Here is a 20,908-nt window from a genome sequence, read left to right on the forward strand (position 1 = left end):
TAATCTGTTTATTTTAGGTGCAATTATTAGGAGTTGTGTAAAAAATCATCCTAAACGGAGCTCTTTTGTGTCTGCAGGCGGTGGAGAGCATCAGGGCGGTCATAGCACTGTGTGATTCAGCTGATGAAGAGCTTCGCCACGTCGCCATAGAAACCCTTCTCACATTCGGTGAGTAACGGATTCATGGAAATCCAATGTCGCTCAGCGTGGTTCCAAAAGGAAACCTATTTTGCCTTTTTTTTTTCTGTTTTTTTCCTTTCCTTCAGTGTTTCTATAAGTCTGCTTCAACAGAAGCTCCTCTCTCCCACAGAAAACACTGCTCCTGAAACACCTCACCAGTAATGCCCCCTCTTTTTTCATTCTGTAACCTTGTGACATCACACTGTGTCACCATGTCACGCACTTTGCATAACATATGCCTCAAGGCTAGTTTGCCGTGTAAGGATCGATTTAGCACAGCTGCTCTGCTGTTGTTAGCAGTGCTGGCTCAGACCACTATTCTAGTAGTTACCCGAAATAATATTGTGAACCTGACAATGAGCATAATATGTCTCCTTTAAACAAATCACGTTTTCAGAATTTATTCATGACTGTGACACACCATACCGTTAAGTATTAAAAATATTATTTTGATGTGCATAAAAGTGGTGAGGAGAGTGTGATACAGTACATTACAGTCATTCCCCTCAGTGTCTTATAGAAAACTCTTGCGTTTGTTGCAGGTGAGGAGGGGCGGCTGGCGTACGAGCAGCTGGACACAGTCCCGGGGGAAATGATCCGCCTGGGGACGCGGAGAGGGAACGCCGTCACCACTGCCTTCTGAGCCGTCGCCGTGCCAGCGGAAGACGTCACAAAATGACTCCTCAGCCCGACTGCCGAGGACAGCACCGCCCCTAGCCTCGAACCCCCCGCACTGCACACCTCACAGGGCTGTTAATGACTGATCACTTTTTATTGATCTGCTTCTGGGCACAGACTTTAGGATCTCCGCACCGCCACATCGGATCACTGTTTTTACTGATACTGCCTCCTAAAAAGGAACTAACACCAAACAAAACCGTCTTATAACCACAAAGACACACAACCTACACCCCTCCTGCACACTCTCTCTCACACACACACACACACACACACACACCCTTCCTCTCCCTGCTTTCTGAGCCAGGCATTCACATCGAGTTTAACTGGAGAATTTGACTGCCGCCGAGAGCTGCTCCAAAGACTGTGGAAGCGATGCATCTTCACATAACCTCTGTCAACAAGCTATCCACACACACACACACACACACACACACACACACACACACACACACACACACCACTTGTATCACTAACTCAATGATTAATCATCATCTTGATTGTTACAGAGTGTCACGCAATATACTCACTATGATCTTTGTATAATCACTGTTTACTATCACATGTTTTTAGTTGGTGATGATTTTTTTTTTTTTTTTGCATTAGTTGCATTAATTGTTTTCTGACGCTTTCGGACGATTTGCACTGTTGTAAGGCTTGTAAATATGGCATATTTTACACAGCCGGTGTAATATATGTGCTTGTATTTAAAGTATATTTTTAAGTTCCGTTTTTTTCTAGTACGTTCCATTTTGAGTTTCAGGGATTCTCGTATTGGTTGAAAGATTTGTGTTTTGTGGCAGGGAGGACCAGAAATGCGTGGCTTCAGAGGGGACGATGCGCGGTGGTTCGACAGCGGTTTTTACAGTCTCAGACGGATTTTGACCTCAGCTATCTTGTCAGTGGAGGAAGAACTGGAGGGTGGAGGTGAAGATGGTCGGCACAGGGCGCACAAGGTTCACTCACTCTGCAGTTTATACTAGAGATTTCTCACACTCGCAGTTGAACGAAGTGCAATTTTCCTGTACACACGCGACTCTTTTTTTTGCACCTCGCTGACATGAGAATACATTTGATAATAAAAGTCAGCGTCGACCAGTTGAGCCTTGACGTGATCGAGTGGGCGCGTTTCGCTCTTTTGTAGATGTATTTTTACTACCAGGTACGGAGCTAGTCGAGGGCAATAAAATGTGGCTTAGGATCGTGATTGTACGCTTTCTTAAAGGGCAAGTTCACCCAAAAGTGAAAATGCAGTCATTATCTACTCCCCCTCATGTTGATTTAAAATCTTAGTGCTTGTAGTCCACAAACGCTATCACAGGAGCTTTCGACCAGGAAAGGGCTAGTTACTTAGCATGCTAACATAAGTAGATATCGCTAGAACACAGTACATAAATGCTGTAACGGCAAAAACATTATTTCTTTCAATTCTGTTGAAGATTTTAGTGCATTTTGTATATGTTCCCATCTAAAATTCTTACATATTGCACCGTTATGAAACGGCAGATATATTTTTTTATGACTGAATTTTCATTTTTGAGTGAACTTATCTTGTAATATCTGTACAGAGAGGAGGATCCTTTAGGCTAAGTTAAGGCGTAGCCTCAGTGTGGGCTAACTGCACATTCATACAGTATGTGAGCTAATTGCAGGATTAGAAATTAAGCTTTTTTTTTTTTTCTTTTTCATAAGAAGCTGCAGAATGAAGTGTTCTGTCCGGCATGTCTTGGGTCTGTTTTATTTCCCTGCATCCTAACTGTAAGGTGGGAAAAACTGGCCTGAGGTATGCGCCTAATTCCAACTTTTCTCAATGTAACTGTACTACTGAGTCCTGTGTTCGTTCACACATCTTATTTATTATTTACTCCTTGTAAATCTAATATTCTTTGGAGTTATGCTGTAATAGTGCAGATGGCATTGTTATGTAAATGAATTGTATATTTATGTTCTATTTCGGAGCAGGTCTAGTGTTTGAAATATTGTTTATCGTTTTAAAAAGGCACCATGCAAATGATCTCATGCTTAACTTTAATTGGAGTTTATTTTGAATGAATTATATTAGATAAATTATTATTTTGGAGAACATTTAAGATTTGCTAATAGAATTATAGATTTGTTTCCCTAAAAGGTCCCTAAATGTAAGGGGACGTTATATATTAGAAAATGTTACTTTATTACCTAGATTTACCGTAACCAAAGGAGAAATTAATTTTAAAACGGTCTTTTAATAAGAGCTCATAGTTCATTAAGGAGAATGTATTTTCAACACATTTACATTTTGGCCAGAAGACTCGGACTTATCTTTAGAAGCACAACTTAAAATAGGACAAACCCATAATATATGAATCCTGTCATCTGGTTCTAGCTGCACAGTCCAGAAGCCATATTGATTAAAAACAAGTGGTAATATTTTTATGAAATGTATTTTTTTCTTTTGTATTATAATCTGTAAAAATGTGTGAAGTTGTTACTAAAAGCTAAAGATGGCGTTAAGTTTTTTTTTTTGTTTTTTTTTCTATACATCATTTTGCAAGACATGGTCTATATTTTAAGTAACTTTTATTTCTTCCATGATAGCATTACAGTATTTTGGTAAAGTATCTAATTCATCCACTCACTCCGTCTTGTTTTTTTGTTTTTTTTTTGGAGTGGGCTTTGTTCTCTTTACAAACTTGCAGTTGACCAGTGTTAAGTCAAGTTGATTCTTTGGCTGTTGGATTCTGTATCACCACAAACTACAAGCTGTCAATTTGTGCACATCTTTAATTATTTAGAGAGTGGTTTTAGGAATAACGTGGTACAGTTTGCTGAAATTGATCTTTTATCCATCTCTGTGGTCAAAAGCTTCCGTATGGATCCATTTAGTTGCATACTACTCTTCTCCATTGTCAGTATTTCCTCTGCTCATCAAAAGTTGCAATAAAGTTTATTTTTGCATAATTAAACCCACAACATTTGAGTGTTTTGTTCAGATATGTTGAGACCATTGTCTTTTATATTTTCTTTGGATTTCTCCCTCAGATTTTCAAATGATAAATGCAAGGTCCTTTGGATTTTACAGATATGCAAAAAGGATTGAAGGTGTAGTGGCTATAGCAGTGGGAGTAGAAAATATTCTATGTTATTGGGATATCTGAAACTACAGCAACTGTAGTGTTAAAAATACCACTTTATCATACCAAGTGCTGTAACAATCTTTAGTCAGATATTAAGACAAGCCTCAACTTCAAGAAAAGTTTTCAGATGGACAGATTAAAACATTTCAGCATTAGACTAAGGTGAGGTTGAAACAGGCATAGTATGGAGTGATGAGTTTCTGCAGATATTAGCCATGTAGAAAGCTTTTCACTTCCAACTGCATCCTAGAAATGTGATCCATGGCAAAAATGTGGGCTGTTTTAGTTTCTTTCTAGATAACACCATTGAGTCCAAGCTCCAGGTTGTGAAATAAAGCCACTTTTGGTTGGTGACAACACATGAGCCACCAAACACCCCCCCAAGTCACTGAATAGTTGCGCTTCAGTCATTGGCACAAAGAATTTTTTAAAAAAGTGTTTATTTTACATGTGCTTTATGTACACAACTGCCATAACATTGTACAATTTTTACAGTGTAAACCACTTGTTGGTCACAATAGGCTTATACCACACCACACCACACATTTAAGACTTGTCATTGTGCCAGTACTCTGGGACACTTGACAACTGTATTCAAGCATCCCAGTAAGCCAACATGCCTGAAACTGGAGCAACTAATTGGAATTGGGCCAACATCAGTGCCTTTCAAAGCCACAAGAATTCTAAAAGAATAAAAACCATCCCTAGTGTCTGTTCAGGGCCTAAAAACAAAAATGCAGTAGATAACTTTGAAGGCCAATTCAGTTAAATGGCTGGTCACATGCTGCTGTCAAAGCACTTTGCATCCAAAATCTGCTGACTGGCACAAGCAGGTCAAAGTCCTGGGCCATACACAGGCTGTGTCAGTCTTGTTCTTCTGAGGGCCCAGCTTGTTCATGGTCCGACGCCTCTTCTTCCTCTGCATCACTCTGACTGTAATCCAAGTCTTCCCCACTCTGATCTGCCACTGTACCATCATTGTGCTCATCCTCCTCATCTTCCACATCGAGTGCCATCTCTCTCAGCTCCTCCAGATTGTCTGGGCTCTTACCAGTCAGTCTCTAAAATACAATCACATCAGGTTTACACACAAACCAGGTTATTGAATATAGACAAGCTTGGTTAAAATGCCACACAGACCCGTAACACAAGTGTAACTACCTCGATCATGTCAGCCATGTACTGTACATGTTGTGCCAGATCATGCAGTTCTTCATTTTCACACCTAAGCTTTGTTATCTGTTCATCTTTGGCCTCAATGTCTTTGTGTAACTGGTTGAGAGAAGAAAAGGAGAAAACAAAAACCACTGAGCATCAACACAAGACTTTAAATACAAAAGGCAGAACAATTCCACATTGGGCAAACACAAATAAACCCATTTGGCAAATTGAGGCGTAGAGTTTCATCCAAATTCAATGCCAGCTGGACTGGAGCCAACAGGTTGACTCAGTCACTGGGAGCGTGGGAACAGCTCAACTGAAGACTAAACATTAGCCATCTCTTAGTGATTAACTCACCTTCTCATTCTCCTGTAGAACATTGTACAAGGCCTTCCGACGCTCCTCTGCTACCTCTTTCCAGTACGAGGCAGGAGGGGTTTCTAAGCAGGGACAATTAAACTCAAGTTAAATACAAACTTTTAAGGTCAATTCCAGAATGAATGTGGAGCATTGATTATGAATCCCTACCTTTGACCATAAGTTCATAAGCTTCAGTGGACATTCCATCTAAACATTGGGTTTCTTCTGTTTGTGTTGATTTGACTTCTACCTTCACCCTCTTTGGGCCTCTGGTTTGTTCAGCGCCCCACTGTTTCCGTTTGGGAACGACTTTACCCGTCTAAAACGAAAGGAGAAATCTTAAGTCTTCATGCTTGTTCTGTAAATGGGACAGATCTTCAAAGTTTTGACCAAATGCAGACAGACAACCAAATAGAAATGACTCCCAGGAACAGATCACTGCTTACCTGAGTTGACCTTCCCAAATCTGTGTTGACAGCAGAGTCTTGGAGGACCCGCAGGGTTTGTCTGGGGAGTCCTATTGCCTTTTGAGACTGCCCAAAAAAACTCTGCAAGACAAAAACCTGTGTGTTACAATATAGAAGATGCAAACCCAAATTTCAGATCGGAACGGTAAACATGCTATATCCTATGCTCCCTCTCTTGAGAAACAAAACTGAGTCACATGAGAAACTTCATGACCAGTTCTCATTTTCAAAGCCTCTATTCATCATGGCTTAGCATCATTTTGCACGCTTTACTTTGGTTACCCTCACCATGGAAGAGGGCACAATCGAAGTGGTTTAACACTGCTGCCATGTGCGCCAGGCCCACAGGTGTGGGAACAGGGGCAGAGCTTCATGCCTTTTAAAACTGCCGTGGGAAAGTTTCTCCTCAAGTCTCATTACACAACAGCCAACAAGCTCGGTTTGTTAATGTTTGGCCAACGCTCAACACAGCCAGGGTGTTTCATACCAAAATTAAAGAAAAAAAAAAAAGATCTTCTGAAGATTTAAGTTGTGGGAGAAGACAATGTCTGACGTTACTAAAATCATTCATGACTGTACCTTATACTTTAACAGCTGCGTCTCCAAATGGGTAGAGGTATGCAAGACCCACCATGCACACTATGCCATATAGCAATGATTCAGTCCAAATGACAAAAAGATAAGTTAACTAAAAAAACAAAGGGGAGCTTTATGGCAAAACAACGTTAACTTGATTTTTTTTTTTTTAGACGATTCATCCAGTATAGATGTCAGCCCCTAGGATCCCAAACCGACTTCTAAAAAAATCTTTACTTCAGAATTCTGCAACATCATTCTTCCACTAAGCTACATAAATATTTTGCAGACAAATCACCCAACTTTACAGCACAGATATTGACCAAATTCTCATTTTTGTGCAACCTTAGCCTTCAAAAGGGCCACAGCATTTTAACCACCACTTCGAGTAACATTTGGTCGCAAACTAAAACCCATCTCATGCCAGAGAACACAAATCAAGGCAGATTAGTCTCTACTCTTTTCATGTTGTTGCATTCATTTTGAACCGACTAGATGTATACATGTACAAATATCTCAATATCTCCATCTAATTTTGAGTAGTGATTGAGAGATTACTCCCTTCTCAAACATTTGCATTCCTATAGATCACTAGACCGGTGATAGCTAATCAGTTGATTGCATTAGAAAATGAGGCCTGTGTGAGGATACCAACCACACCAAGAAAGGCAAGATGTCGCGATAACATCCCGTGTTATCTGCTCCTTGAAACAGTCCTAAAAACCTTTTTTTAGTTGCAATCCATTATCCGATACAAATTCAAGACTCACCTTTATATTCTCATTGGACGTCTGCTGGCCGCGCTTTATCTTTCCACTGAAACTCATTTTCTTTCGAGACCTGATGGGGAAATAATGAATACAGCGTCAGCACACACCGACGGGAACGGAAGGCGACGGCAAGTTTGCGATAACTCGCAGAGATTAAGCTTAACGTTTAACCACATATAGCTGGCCTAACTGTGATTGTGAAACGTGTAATAATGAATATACTACGTCGTTCGCTTGATTAAAAACAAGTTAGAGGGTAAAAGGTCGCTACAAAAGTGGGAAAAGCTGCGGCACAAAAGGTCGAGTGAGCATGCTAACGCCAAAAATAAGCTTATTAAAGCGACCGAGGCTAAAGCTAACTCAGATAGCGTGGTCGTCTGCATTTTTTTAATGGGTAGCAGACGTGAAGAGAGCCAAATTAAGACTGAATTAGAGAAGACGCGCGTTAAATCGACTTACCGTAGCCGCCACACCTCGTTGTTCACTGCCTAGTTTCCTAACTGAAGATCTCGCGCCAGGATCTTAAATACGCCCACTTGGTCACGTGGTAATGGCGTCACTCACAATGAGGCGTTTTTTATCCTCTCTCGTGCTGTTGTTTTTTTTCCTCATGCGGTCACATGTCAACGCACGTCACATCTTTGTAGTTGACTGTGCAGCCATTTTGGGGAGGCTGTGGACCGACGAGCTCGTCTGTGCCATTATTAGCTGCCCGAAAAACACACAAAGAAACCAAACGGAACAACGTTGGACGACACGCCGTTAAATATGGGCCCGCCGGGAGAGAGAACACGCCATATGTCGACTGAAAGAACGGAGGACTTCAGCTGGATTGTCGATTTATCTTGACATGGCATGCAGCAGGGCGAGTCGGAGGTTGTGACGACTGAAGAAAAGAAGAGAAAGAAAACAAGCGCAGCGAACACCTCGAAACTTCAGACGTGGGAAGGGGAGATTTTGTTTAGCTAACGTTTATTCCGCCATTCAGCGTTTGTCGTTGGCTGGCCATCGTTTCCCTTGGCTGAGTTTTGTCGATGTAGTTGTTGACAAGACACGACTGAAGCGAAATTATAGCGAGCTAAAATGCTGAGCACAAGCAAAACCAGCTAGTCGGTCAACCCTGCAGGTCTCCTGACTCTCATAGCACTGGCAGTCACATTGAACCAGGCGAGAAAATGTAAACGCGTGGAAAGATGACTGTACGCTAGCTAGCCGACCACACATAGGCCTCGATTAAACCAATCAGTCAGAAGATAAGATGTAGCTATATCGTCAGGTCACTACTAGTTAGTGTTGGAAGTGAATGCCTAGATTAGCTTGCTAGCTCACCTTAGCTAGTGTGCTAAAAATACGCCCACATCATGACTATCGGCAGTGGCAGCACCGCAGGCCGTGGGCCAAATGAGTGGCAGTAACAGTCAAGGAAATGTCAAGGTACTTTCGCAGTAGTCTTCGATGTTACCCAGTGCCAATATCTCTTGGCATCTGTATTTACCTGCCATGTTTGTCTGTGTCCCCTATCCGTCTGTAACACGCACATAACGCAGTCTCTACAGAGAAACAAACACAAAAACGACAGCCATGGATGAGGGACTTTGAAATGACCCAAACAATAGAATATTTGTCTGCTTGCTAGATTCTGTACTCCTCAAATTCTCTGTCAAAAAAGAAAATACATATATATCTATCCAGTATGGGTTTTTACAGTAGCAGCCGTTTCTGTTAATTTCAGTAGCACGGAAGAAAAGTTAGTCAAATTTGAGTTGCTCTTTCATTTGAATCTCTGTTGTAATCTCTTGTCGATGGCAGGTTGAGATAAATAAAAGAAGCTGATTTGGCTTAAAAGTCATGTCTTAAAACATGGATTTCTGAACAAGTAATAAGGAGATGTAGTCTTAGCTTGTCAACCATTCCCCTCCTCAACACTGCCCTCTTACAAAAAATAAAAATGACTTAGTTTTGTTTCTGATTTGTTGAGCTTTTTCAGTTGGTAGTTAGTGGGAAATACACAGATCTAGCCTAGAGTTGTTCGATGCGTTGTTTCTGCAAAGGGTAGCTAGCTCCATCCTTTATCCAGCGTATACATACAAAAGCAGAGAGTGTAGCCAAAAAATATTCTGCACAAAGAGAGAGGAAGACACCACCATCAAAATCTAACCATGGGGGACCCAACTTCACGAAGAAATCAGACAAGAAATCGACTTCGAGCTCAACTTCGGAAGAAAAGGGAATCTTTGGCTGATCAGTTTGACTTCAAGATTTATATAGCCTTCGTTTTCAAAGAAAAGGTTTGTCAGTCAAATTTGAAGAGTACAATTATTCCAGACAATCTTAAAACACACTTACCTGCAACTGTTTTCCTCAGCATTTGCCCATCACACACACACGCGACCAAGACAAACCAATGTCTTAAATATGCACCTTTGTATCTGTTTTTTTGTCATTACAGAAGAAGAAGTCTGCACTTTTCGAAGTAGCTGAAGTTGTGCCGGTGATGACCAACAATTATGAAGAAAACATCTTAAGAGGTGTGCGGGACTCGAGCTACTCTCTCGAGAGTTCGATAGAACTCCTGCAAAAAGATGTTGTGCAACTACACGCGCCCCGATACCAGTCAATGCGAAGGGTAAGTTGGTGTACCATCTGAGGAGCAGGTAGTTGGAAGAAGTGTTGTGTTTGACTTTGTGTTTCTCTTCATGTTGCTGTAGGATGTGATAGGCTGCACACAGGAGATGGACTTCATCCTTTGGCCACGCAACGATATTGAGAAGATTGTCTGTCTGCTGTTCTCCAGATGGAAGGGGGCCGATGATGAACCCTTCAGGCCTGTTCAGGTCAGAATTTGGCAGTTTATCAGATTACACAGGCTGTAAATGTTAGAAGCATGTTGAAGACTTTAATCTTGATTAGGGTCGTTAACTTTTTTCATTATCAATTAAAATGACTTTTATTAGGTTAACCAATTTATGGTGGAACAGTGAAAACTGTTAGGGATGCATGATGGTGATTTTAAAGCAAAAACAGATAGCCATTACTAAAGATATTGGGAAGATAATTGCACATTTTTGCATTGAAATAAATACATTTCTAACCTGTAGCTCATGCACGCCTGAGGGTAAGAAAAGTTAAGACGCATTAAGCAAAGATGGATGCTTTAATATTCCACAGCTTTGTTGTGTTAAAATGTGTTGCTCCCTCTGAACCTTTAAGGAACATGTCTTGCAAATTGCAATCAAACACTGTGCCGCTCTAACCAGGTGTTGTTTGACCTCAAAACCACCCCATGCTGCACTTGTTCTCTGTGTCAGTGCCAGATTGCAAACCGACTGTAAAACTGCACACCATGACCCACTGTAATCGTAGATGCTGCGCTTGTTAAGTCAATGAAAGCAATTTGGCTACATATTATTTAAAGGCAATAATTTTTTTAACTGCCAATATAATCCCATTATCGGCATATAATATAAATTGGACATCCCTAAAATAGTCCAAAATATTTACTCAAGTGATTTTTTTTCAAATGTCTGATTTGACCAACAAAACTCAAAGATGGTAGAGGTTATATTTTGACTGAAAATAACTTATGTAATCTTTGTAAGAACCTGATTTCCAAAATGTAGACATGTATTTCAATAACAGAAATGATAATTGATTTAATATGTTGCGTGCATTACCCATCCCACGCCTCATTCAAGAGCCAAAAGAAGCAATTTGAAGACATAACTTTGAGCAACGGTAGATTTTGATGAGCATTTTTGTACATTATTTTAACAACTTTTACAAGCCTAAAAGATAATTTGAAGATTAATCAATAATGAAAATCATTAGTTACAGCCCTGTCCTGGATGTGACAAAGTGTACTTCTTGGTTCACAAGTCTAATGTCTGATTTACAGGCCAAGTTTGAATTTCATCATGGAGACTACGAGAAGCAATGCTTGCATGCGTTGGGTCGTAAAGACAAGGCTGGGATGGTTATGAACAACCCAAGTCAGTCTGTATTTCTCTTCATGGATAGACAGCACTTACAGGTGAGTCAGTCCGCTGAAATCATGTTCATGATTCGATCAACTGAAACCTCAGGCAGTCTCGCCAGAGCATGCGTCACCACAAATGTTCTCTATCCGCCTCTCTTGCAGACTCCTAAAACCAAGGCCACAGTTTTCAAGTTGTGCAGCCTCTGCCTTTACTTGCCCCAGGACCAGCTGACCTGCTGGGGTGTGGGAGACATCGAGGATCACCTCCGCCCATACATGCCTGACTAGGGCTTCCTACGCCACTCAGCCACATAGGGAAAAGTCCTTCCCCTCCCTCCTGCCTAAGCCTTCAGAAGCAAATTGATGTACTCATCTTCACCCATTTCCTTTTAAAAGATTTGAACTTGTGCTTGGATCTTTCCTTTTTTGTTGTTACCTACTCGTTCTCCCCTCCCTGACCTGAAGCTGATTCAGTTCCCATCCTTGTTTCTTTTTTTTTTTTTTTTTTTTTTACCCCTCACGCTCCCAATGTTTTTCTTCCTCTCTCTGCCATTTTTGGATTGGTTCCCCCATTTTTTTTTATTTCACTCCTTCTCCATTCCCTCTTACTCACTCATCCAGTTTTGTTTATTTGAACCTGCACGAACATTGATTTTGAGTGGTTGGTTGTTCTCTTGGAGCCGCACTGTCAACAGCACCGGTCATTGAAGGAACTCTTTATGTTGCATCAAAACAGGAACAAACAATACACAGGTCTTCACGGTGGTTCTCAGATGGACGTGTTTTTTATATCCTTGTTGTCATAAGAAAGGATTGTTAAAGCTTGTTTGTAATGTCAAAGGGGTTTCTAGAACAACTTTACACAATCTTTTGACCAAGGGACAGGTGTGAATAGGCGTTAAAACACCTGTATAAGCAAAGAAAACAAGATGAACAATATTTGTCAAATCATATGGTGTAGGTATTGCTTCTTATAAACTGCCTTAGTTTTTTTGCTGGACTTTTTAAAAAAATGTTTTGGTGTCATTTGCTTTTCCTCTGAGACATGCTAGGCAGGCCTTTGCTAAAATCTTGAGTGACTTGAAAGGCGTTGTACACAAAGTGGAGACATGTTGGTTAGATGTTGGAGGTCATCGTCACAGTTCAAGCCATTCATGCACCATTAATTTAAGCTACTGAAATCTGACGTTTTATGTTCTGTTATAATTGGGATGTGGGTTGGCTAGAAACTGAAATGGTGACGTACTTAATGTTTAACACACCTAACAAAAGTTGCTGACAGCTAACCGATGATTTTCTTTTTTCATTTAATTTGACCTACTAAAATGAAGATAATTTGCTGCCACGCTCATCAAATTAAAATTGGGTTTTGCTGGCTTTTTTTGTTAAAGACTATGAAGTACATTTAATTTTGCTCCTTGTTGATTCAGTGTGTTCAGTTGAAAAGGGTATAAGGCGTGTAACTTCTGGGTTTTTTCTGTTGATTCTCAAATCAATACTGCTGAGCATATCCCAATACAGTGCAAATTCTGAAAGCAATATTTGTTGTCCATTTGTTTTATTGCATGTGCATGAAACAGTACCACTGATACAGTAGTGTTGAGGACAAATATGAAACAGTGGTAGCAACACCAGCCATGGGAAGGATTTGTAACACTGTTAACAACACTATTTACAGGCAGAGGTTAGTTTACATCTTCATTTGTTCTGACACAATAGTTACATGATGTGTGATTTACAAAGAGGCACATAGCGGAGACAGTTTAGCTGCTGCCAAGGTGTTTGGTGTGTCTTCCTTGTGCTATGATCTTCCCCGTGGCCTTGTTGGTGAGGTCTACGGTGGCAAACGCCAGCGTCCGCCCCTGCTTCAGAACCTGGGCAGTGATGAGTACGTCCTCTCCCATCTTGGCAGCGGTCATGTATCTGCAAGACATTGACGTTTGTTCCCAGTCATTTGTGGTTTTTGAAGTTAATCTTCAATCTCACCTGGTTAAGACACTGAGGGTCAAGGTCACTTTGAGTGGGAAAGATAGAACTCAGAACTGTGGAGTTAAAACTTATTTCAGTTTAGAGCAAGCTGACACCACACACAATTGTCAGGGGTAAACTTGAGGATACAGAGATCATGTCCCCTATAGTTTCCTTGTACATTTAGGGGTTTTCACAAACTAGACCTGACCTTACATTCAACAATTAAAAAGTACTTGTGGTGTTTTATAAGCTGATAAAATAACTAGATGCAATTCCGATTCATTTTAAATACAAAAATGTACATACAAAATGACAACAGGGCTAACTCAAATATTACTTTTAAAACATGCGAAAATATTTTAGAGATTGTCTGTTTTGTAACCGCAGTATTTCAATAATCCTAGCTAGTCAACAGCGTGTCACATAGCAAGAGTGATTGAACAAATCAAGAAATGAGCACTACTCCTTAAAGTGGGAAGTCTCGGATCCATGTTTCAGCCATCTATGAAGGTTCATTCATTCATTACATATTAAGTTATATAAGTTATAAACCCCATAATCAATCAAATCAGTAGTTAATGTGTCCACTTGAGAGCTTAAATGTCTTAAAATTCCCACGTTAATCTAAAGGTGATGCCAGTGGTTTTTGTGGAGATCAGGTGGGTAATAACTATGAGCTTTGTGTAGACTCACGTTATGTTCATATCCACACTGACTCCCGGTGCTCCCCTCTCACTGTTCATGATAGCCATGGTGGAGATCACATCGACAAGGGTGGCTGTCAGCCCGCCGTGTAGCGTCCCTCCACGGTTGGTGTGCTCCTCTTCTACCCGCATCTCACACACCACTTTACCTGGAGTGGCAGCCAATACCTCCACCTGAGGGAGCACACAGCTATCTGTGACAGAGAAACAATGCGGACGGACCGGCTGCAAGCTGGGGAAAACTGTCGCGGTTAATGTCGCATTCATGTGTACATTTACCTTTTGCAGGACTCTGTCGAAACCTTTATTGTCGACCATTGCTCTCATTATTTGTTTTATCGTATTTAAAGACAACGACGCCATTATTTACGACAAGAAATGCGACCAATGTCAAACTTCTGTTTACTTCGTAGCGGAAGCTGTTCCGTTCGACAAATTGTCCGGCCGAAAACAAATGTTGATGCTAATCCGCCAAGATAACATACTGCGTTTAGGTCAGAATTATATCTCGGAAAAGAAAATACACAAAGTATCTAATAGTATGTGGTGATATTCACTATATATAATATCATACATGTAACATAGCCTATAGTTGTCACCTATAATCACACATAGCACAGTTCGCAGCGCTGGGATTGCTATTTGTTGTGACTAGCACGTTTACCCGGAAGACTTTCGGTGGTACACACGAGTGAACTTGTAGAGAAGAAGCAACATGAAAACACATTTGCATTCAACTTAACGCTAACTTTTCTTGTGTAGTTTTGTGAGTAAAACTACTGGCAAGAAAACATGGCTTCTACGTCGGACTCAGACAAGCCGTCGGTGTCCAACGTGGAAGAAAACAGAAGTCGTCTCTGCGATGAGTTTGCAGCTATAGCGGGAACTGACAGTGCTGTGGCTCAATGCTACCTGGCTGAAAATGAATGGGAGATGGAGGTAAAGTAGCTACAGCTCAACAGGCTTCGCAGATGTGATATTACCTAGCTAGGGTACTGCTACCCCTACACCTTATCCCACTTAGTTGGTCAGCCTCAGATGCTAAAAGTGTGCTAATAATTGCTACAAATCTGTTATGGATTGCATGTGAATCTTCAGATTGGCCCTACATTTCCTTGCCCATCATTTGTCTCTTAGAGGGCCCTGAACTCGTTCTTTGAGGCTGACTTGGAAAGAGCATTTGAAGTGGGAAACTCCCCAGAAAGAGAGACCAGCCCCAAACCAAAGAGGCAGAAGGTTGAGGACAAGCCTCCAGGAGGAGACTGGTAAGTCTGCTGTCTTCTCCCTCTCAGCATTACTGTGTGTGATGAGATTTAACCACGACTCCTTCACCAACAGCTTCAAATGAATCAACAGTCTCCAAACTATCTCCAGTATAGATTTGACTGAGGACAGCCCAGCCTCCACAAGGAAACCCTCAGAAGAAGATGACGAGAAGCTGTCGATGATCTCGTGGAACGTGGATGGCCTCGATACGGACAACCTTGCAGAACGTGCCAGAGGACTGTGCTCCTTCCTAGTCCTGTAAAGCTCCTCTGTTACTGTTTCATTTGTTAGCAGGCAATCCTATCTTGTAAAAACTATGTTGATAGAGGAGATGCAGTGTAGCTCAGGGATGCGAACGTCACATATTTGGACAGTGGAGAAGTTGTTTTAAAGAGGGAAGGCATGCGATATTTGAAAAGTTAATCCTCTCTTCACGTAGATACACTCCTGATGTGGTGTTCCTACAAGAGCTCATCCCACCTTACGTCCAGTATTTAAAGAAACGGGCCGTGAGCTACCTAATCATTGAAGGTATGGTATGTTCAATAAGCCCTTTTTTTTCCTCAATGCTTTGTAACATGTCACATTTGGAGGCTCACTCTGGAGACACTGTCATGACTTATTGGGGACATGCAAACATTTCTATAATTGATTAGTTGTTTTAGTCATTTTTTTTTTTTAAGCAAAACTGTCAAACATTTGTTGGCTCCAGCATCTTAAATGTAAGGGTACAGAGTATGAGGTGAACTTAGGCTGAGCTCAACAGTTAAATCCCTTCTATTAACTTGCACTGTCCAGGTGGTGAAGAGGGTTACTTCACTGGAATAATGCTGAAGAAGTCGCGGGTCAAATTCCGGGAGAGCGAGATAATACCTTACCCCACCACTCAAATGATGAGGAATCTCCTTATTGCTCAGGTTTGCGCACACGTAGTTCTCAAGATTCTCATTGTGCAACGTTCAGCTCGCCATAGTTGATAGAAGGTTGGATTTTTTTTTTTTGTCTCACTCTTTGAAATCAGGTGGATTTCAAAGGCCAGAAGTTTTGTCTGATGACGTCCCACCTGGAGAGCTGTAAAGGCCACGCAGAGGAGCGCATGAAACAGCTGCGAGTGGTGATGCAGAGGATGAGAGAGGCGCCGGACGATGTCACCGTCCTGTTTGGAGGGGACACGAACCTGAGGGACACTGAGGTGAGTCGGTTGTCCATGTGCACCTTAAAAAAAGTGTGATGTGCGATGACTCAGAAGTCCAAATAACACCTGCAACAATCGGGCGCAAATGTGATATTTCATTTCCCTAGTGTTCATCTTTAGCAATTCTCTCTCTGGGCTCCATCTCAGGTGGCCAAGGTGGGTCTGCCCTCCACTGTCTGCGACGTGTGGGAGCGGCTGGGAAGGCAGGAGCACTGCCGCTACACGTGGGACACCAAAGCCAACACCAACAAGACTGTTCCTTACATCAGTCGCTGCCGCTTCGACCGGGTTTACTTCCGCCCCGCTACCAAGAATGGCGTCCAACATCTGGCCCCGGATCACATGGCCCTGGTGGGACTGGACAAGCTGGACTGTGGACGCTACACGAGTGATCACTGGGGAATCTACTGTAGCTTCTCTGCGGGGTAGAAAATGTTTGAAACATGCCGAAACATGCCAGTTACAGCTTCGTTTAATGTCCTCAGTTTGTATTATGGGTTTTACAGTCCCAGCGCAGACCACGTCAGTGCTGAGGTTCAGTCCACAGCGACGCTTTCTCTGTGAAAGAAGACATTCTGCCCTCGTCTGAGGTATCTTGATTTGATTGGTTTTATCTTGTAATGTCTTTGTTCAAGTTTTTCCCCCGTGCCTAAAATAGCAAAAGAAACGTAAAGAAAGAACCAATAAATGTTAAAATACACAAAGCTGTTGTGCACCGAGATTAATTTTACAGTTCTGGCTAAAAGTTCATTCTTTATCTTTGAAGTAGAAGTTGACCAAACAATCTCACCACAAGGGTTTTTTTTTTGTTTGGTTTTTTTTGTTGTTTTTTTTTATTTTGTTGAAAACTTTTAAGTCACCTTGTTCATGTTGGATTAAAAGTTGGGTTTCAAAATTTACTCTTGATCCGGGAAAAATTATGAGATTTTTCTCTGACCTTTTTGTAGTTGTTGTGAACTAAAGTCGACTGTCATAGTCGGAAACTCAGATGGGCGGTCCTGTATATTTATGTAGTTCTGGCTTCTGACCACTAGAGGGCACTGCAGAGTTGAATTGCATTGACATTTTCTGATGATCCAGGTTTCACTAGACTTCGTCCCACATTGGGGTCATCCACTTGTGACAGTAGCATGTAGACAGACATACAATAAGTACAGTACAGACTTTAAACAAGTAGACTTAAAAAAGAAATGCTAAAAAAGATTTAGATGAAGTTTTAAATGTACAATATAGAAAGTATGTGCATTGTATACACTAGGTAAATGTCCATTATATACATTTAAATGAAGTGGAAACATATTGCCTTGTTGAAGGCTGGATGCATAAATAAATACAGTAAACTCTATTAACATATCAAGAAATACAACTTGATCCGTTTGAGTCTGAGCGATGAATCCAAATTCAACTTGATGTTATCCACTACATCTTTGTTATTTAAGCTATTTGTCCATAAACTATGAACCAATGATCTGTTATCTGCTCCTCACAGTAGTGCACAAATGTGGGAAAAAAATCAAATACACATGACATCAACAAGTTGAATATGAGCATAAATAATCAAGTAATTACATTTTTGATGGTGTGGATATTAAAGGTCAAATGAATATCTGGGACTTAACATATCTGCTTTAAAAGGACGTTTCAAACTAGTTGTAATAAACTAAAAAAAAAAAAAAAAAGCCTTTTTAGGGTTGTGAGAGAAATTACAGGCTGAATAATAATGTTTGACTGTATTTATAGCACATCATGTTCAGTCTCCATTAAGTCTGATCATCCTGAATCTTGTGTGACCCTTTTACCCGAGTGAACAGCCCGATGGCTTACCAGATCAACGGAGCATGGCCATACTGACCTTTGTTTTGCGTGCCATGCTCTGAGCGTTAATAGAGGGAGGACAATATTGTGAGATGTATTTTTGTCTCATTCCTCTGTTTGTCTGTTTGATTGGAATTTTAGATTTACACGACACGGCCAACAGTTGTGGGATGTCAAACTCAGCCCTGTTAATAATCAGAGGAGAGGAGGGGCTCATTCGAATACAGCCTTATCACATCCACCCCAAATAGATGAATGTATCCTGAAAACCGTCCAATTTGGCAACACTGCATATGATTAAAAAAAAAAAGAAAAAGTTTATTGGAACAAAACAGGTGTAGGAGGATGTAATCTATATTAGTGTGAACATGGGGCATTTTCACAGAAGACAGTGTCAGTGTGTAAAAGTGGAAGTGTATTGTTCACGATGGCTCTGTATCATTTCACATGCATCAGTAAGTGCAGTACCTGCTTTGTCATTGCTTGTGAAAAGCCAGAGAAACTGCATATAACAATGTACAGCACATTTAATCTATAGCCTACATTTTGACCCTCAGCTCCACCTTCAAGCCAGATGTGGCCTCCTCCTCACAGCCTCTGCCAGCACACTGTCAAGGCGTCTCCCTCGCCTCCGCCTGTAAACGCAGCCTTCAAATCTGGGAGTGTGTTTCCATGTTTGCTCGGCGAGCAGACAGCACAGCGAGGAGGAGCTGACCTTAGGAGAGAGGACACAGATGTGACTCTTCCCTCGGCGCAGGCGTCATCAGAACAGACCTCCCTCCCTCATTCGTGCCCCCCCACCACCGCTCACTGGTTTTCTGATTAGCAAGGACACATGTGGCCAGTCCGGCCAGCTCTGATGAGTCCACCTAACGCCTTGAACACTGAGAAGTGAGCGTTCACTGTGTTTACATGTTATGTCCTTTTCATTTATTAGATTCATTCCTGTCAGACAAGGTCATGTAATCAGAATTTAACCCACTGTGTCTTTTTTTTTTTTTTTCGCTGCGTGCTCTGTTGATTGGATTAGACTAAGAAACTTAGAAATTAAGAAATTACCCTTTTGATAGATCCTGAGTTTGTGTGCAAAGAAAAAAAAAACAAGATTTTGTCAATAGATTTCAGTCAGAATTAGGTAGATTAAATGTTCAAATATGGTATTAAAAAAAAAAAACACACAGGTTGATGTCATGAAATCTAGAATTCAATAACATAGTCATATTTAAGGCCACCAATAACTATCTTAACAAGCTTGAACCAGGGACAATTTTACTTGAAGAATTACTTAGCAGAGATGGTCAAAGTAGAAAACAAATGATTTTTCTGACTGTCTCAATTTTAATTTAAGTTAAAGTGGTAGAAATGGTGTGTGAACATTATTAAAGGAAGAGTTCACCCGGAAAATTAAAATTAAGCCATTAACGACTCGCCCTCACGCCGATAGAAAGTCAAGTGAAGTTTCGACAAGACATTACTTTCATTGTCTTTCTTTTTTTTTCAGCTTCACTGCAAGACAGCGTTGCAACATTCTCCTAAAAAACTGAAGTAGATGGGGACTTGTTTTAAAAATGTAAATAGGGCACAGAGAACCCAAAGTGAATTGAAAATATGTTATTTATACCATTTTTAAAGGTGCAATTTGTAAAAACTGTCCGCCTGTTGAATTTACCTACTTGCTGCTGCTAACTGCAGCTGCTGTTACCTAGTTAGCTCAGTTGGACGTGCAGCTAGGGGTCAGTAGGATGATCTTGGAGCATCAAGGGAGTGTTGGTGCTAACTCTGCTTGTACAGAAGCTTGGAATAGAATTGGGCTAGCTGGTTAGCATGCTAACTTCCATAGATGATTCCTAAATATAAATATATGTCAAAACTGGTCTCTCACTTGGCGTCATTTATTTCAGAGAATCCTGCAAAGCTTTTTTGATCCAGAAATTCCCCCTTCTCCATCTACATGGGGATGAGCGAACAAGCAACACAACATTGTCGGAAATCAGTGAGAAATTGTTTCCCATGGTCCTCTGGAGGTGCACTGTTTTGTCCTGTTCGTGCAGTGAGCAGCAGTTTCCCCGCTACAGCAGAGAGGACGAGAACAGCGGCAGGTCAGAGATGGTACAGATGGAGGCAACAGCTGTCTGGGCCAAGAAAGTGGTCATGTGTTCTATCCGTCTGCCTCGAGCATCACCGTTCCCCCCCTCCTCCTCCTCCTCCTCCTCCTCCACAAATCCATAAACACCCACATCATAAGTTTCCCTCTGGAAGGCTGTGTGGACGTATTCCAAGATCATTTCACTCATCCCGCTTTTCTATCTTTTTTTTTTCTTTCCTTTTTTCTTTTACAATTGCCTTCTTGGATGTGTTTTTCGAGCAGCAACACGCCTCACAGATGATATTTTTGGAGCGTTCCTCCAAAAGCGCAGCCCTCAGTGAGAACTGGGGCTGCGATCTGAGGCCCGTCAAGATGAATGTTCTTGTGTTAGACGTGTCCGCGCTCTGGCTGGCGGGGAGGCTCTGGGATGAGGTTTGTCCTTTGAGGCAGAGGTTTGGATGATGATGGATCGGACACAGATCTGACCCGAGCCCGGAAGAGATCGGAGGGTTGTGTGAAGAGCGGCAGATGAATCTGTGCTGCATCCCCCCCCGCCATCCCTGGTAGCAGACAGCGCAGAAAAATGC

General features: G+C 41.4%; 5 protein-coding genes across 8 annotated transcripts in view; 3 read left to right on the forward strand and 2 right to left on the reverse strand.

Annotated features, from left to right (window-relative positions):
* Window positions 1–3,807, forward strand: part of ripor2 (RHO family interacting cell polarization regulator 2) — a 64,947-nt gene extending 61,140 nt beyond the window's left edge. For all 4 annotated transcript variants that reach the window (XM_037092236.1, XM_037092237.1, XM_037092238.1 and 1 more), the window contains exons 21-22: window positions 78–168; window positions 723–3,807. In XM_037092236.1, coding sequence (XP_036948131.1) covers window positions 78–168; window positions 723–823 — 192 coding nt within the window. In that variant the 3' untranslated portion in view covers window positions 824–3,807. The remainder of the gene's footprint in view (window positions 1–77; window positions 169–722) is intronic.
* Window positions 3,808–4,395: 588 nt separating this feature from the next.
* On the reverse strand, window positions 4,396–7,855 carry gmnn (geminin DNA replication inhibitor). The gene is made up of 7 exons (XM_037092241.1): window positions 7,768–7,855; window positions 7,309–7,378; window positions 5,942–6,043; window positions 5,664–5,814; window positions 5,493–5,575; window positions 5,136–5,246; window positions 4,396–5,035 (listed from the first exon to the last, which is right to left on the reverse strand). The coding sequence occupies exons 2-7, from the start codon at window positions 7,363–7,365 to the stop codon at window positions 4,838–4,840; spliced, it is 702 nt and encodes a 233-aa protein (XP_036948136.1). The 5' UTR covers window positions 7,366–7,378; window positions 7,768–7,855; the 3' UTR covers window positions 4,396–4,837.
* A 107-nt stretch (window positions 7,856–7,962) lies between these two features.
* c3h6orf62 (chromosome 3 C6orf62 homolog) lies at window positions 7,963–12,823 on the forward strand. The gene is made up of 5 exons (XM_037092242.1): window positions 7,963–9,596; window positions 9,758–9,934; window positions 10,017–10,142; window positions 11,204–11,338; window positions 11,447–12,823. The coding sequence occupies exons 1-5, from the start codon at window positions 9,468–9,470 to the stop codon at window positions 11,570–11,572; spliced, it is 693 nt and encodes a 230-aa protein (XP_036948137.1). The 5' UTR covers window positions 7,963–9,467; the 3' UTR covers window positions 11,573–12,823.
* Window positions 12,824–12,825: 2 nt separating this feature from the next.
* On the reverse strand, window positions 12,826–14,403 carry acot13 (acyl-CoA thioesterase 13). The gene is made up of 3 exons (XM_037092243.1): window positions 14,239–14,403; window positions 13,949–14,133; window positions 12,826–13,207 (listed from the first exon to the last, which is right to left on the reverse strand). The coding sequence occupies exons 1-3, from the start codon at window positions 14,320–14,322 to the stop codon at window positions 13,048–13,050; spliced, it is 429 nt and encodes a 142-aa protein (XP_036948138.1). The 5' UTR covers window positions 14,323–14,403; the 3' UTR covers window positions 12,826–13,047.
* Window positions 14,404–14,614: 211 nt separating this feature from the next.
* On the forward strand, window positions 14,615–17,124 carry tdp2b (tyrosyl-DNA phosphodiesterase 2b). Its single transcript, XM_037092240.1, has 7 exons — window positions 14,615–14,898; window positions 15,097–15,224; window positions 15,334–15,483; window positions 15,665–15,756; window positions 16,024–16,142; window positions 16,247–16,417; window positions 16,568–17,124. The coding sequence occupies exons 1-7, from the start codon at window positions 14,752–14,754 to the stop codon at window positions 16,847–16,849; spliced, it is 1,089 nt and encodes a 362-aa protein (XP_036948135.1). The 5' UTR covers window positions 14,615–14,751; the 3' UTR covers window positions 16,850–17,124.
* The last annotated feature ends 3,784 nt before the right edge of the window (window positions 17,125–20,908 follow it).

This window comes from Acanthopagrus latus, chromosome 3 (assembly GCF_904848185.1).
Source record: "Acanthopagrus latus isolate v.2019 chromosome 3, fAcaLat1.1, whole genome shotgun sequence".
NCBI lineage: Eukaryota > Metazoa > Chordata > Actinopteri > Spariformes > Sparidae > Acanthopagrus > Acanthopagrus latus.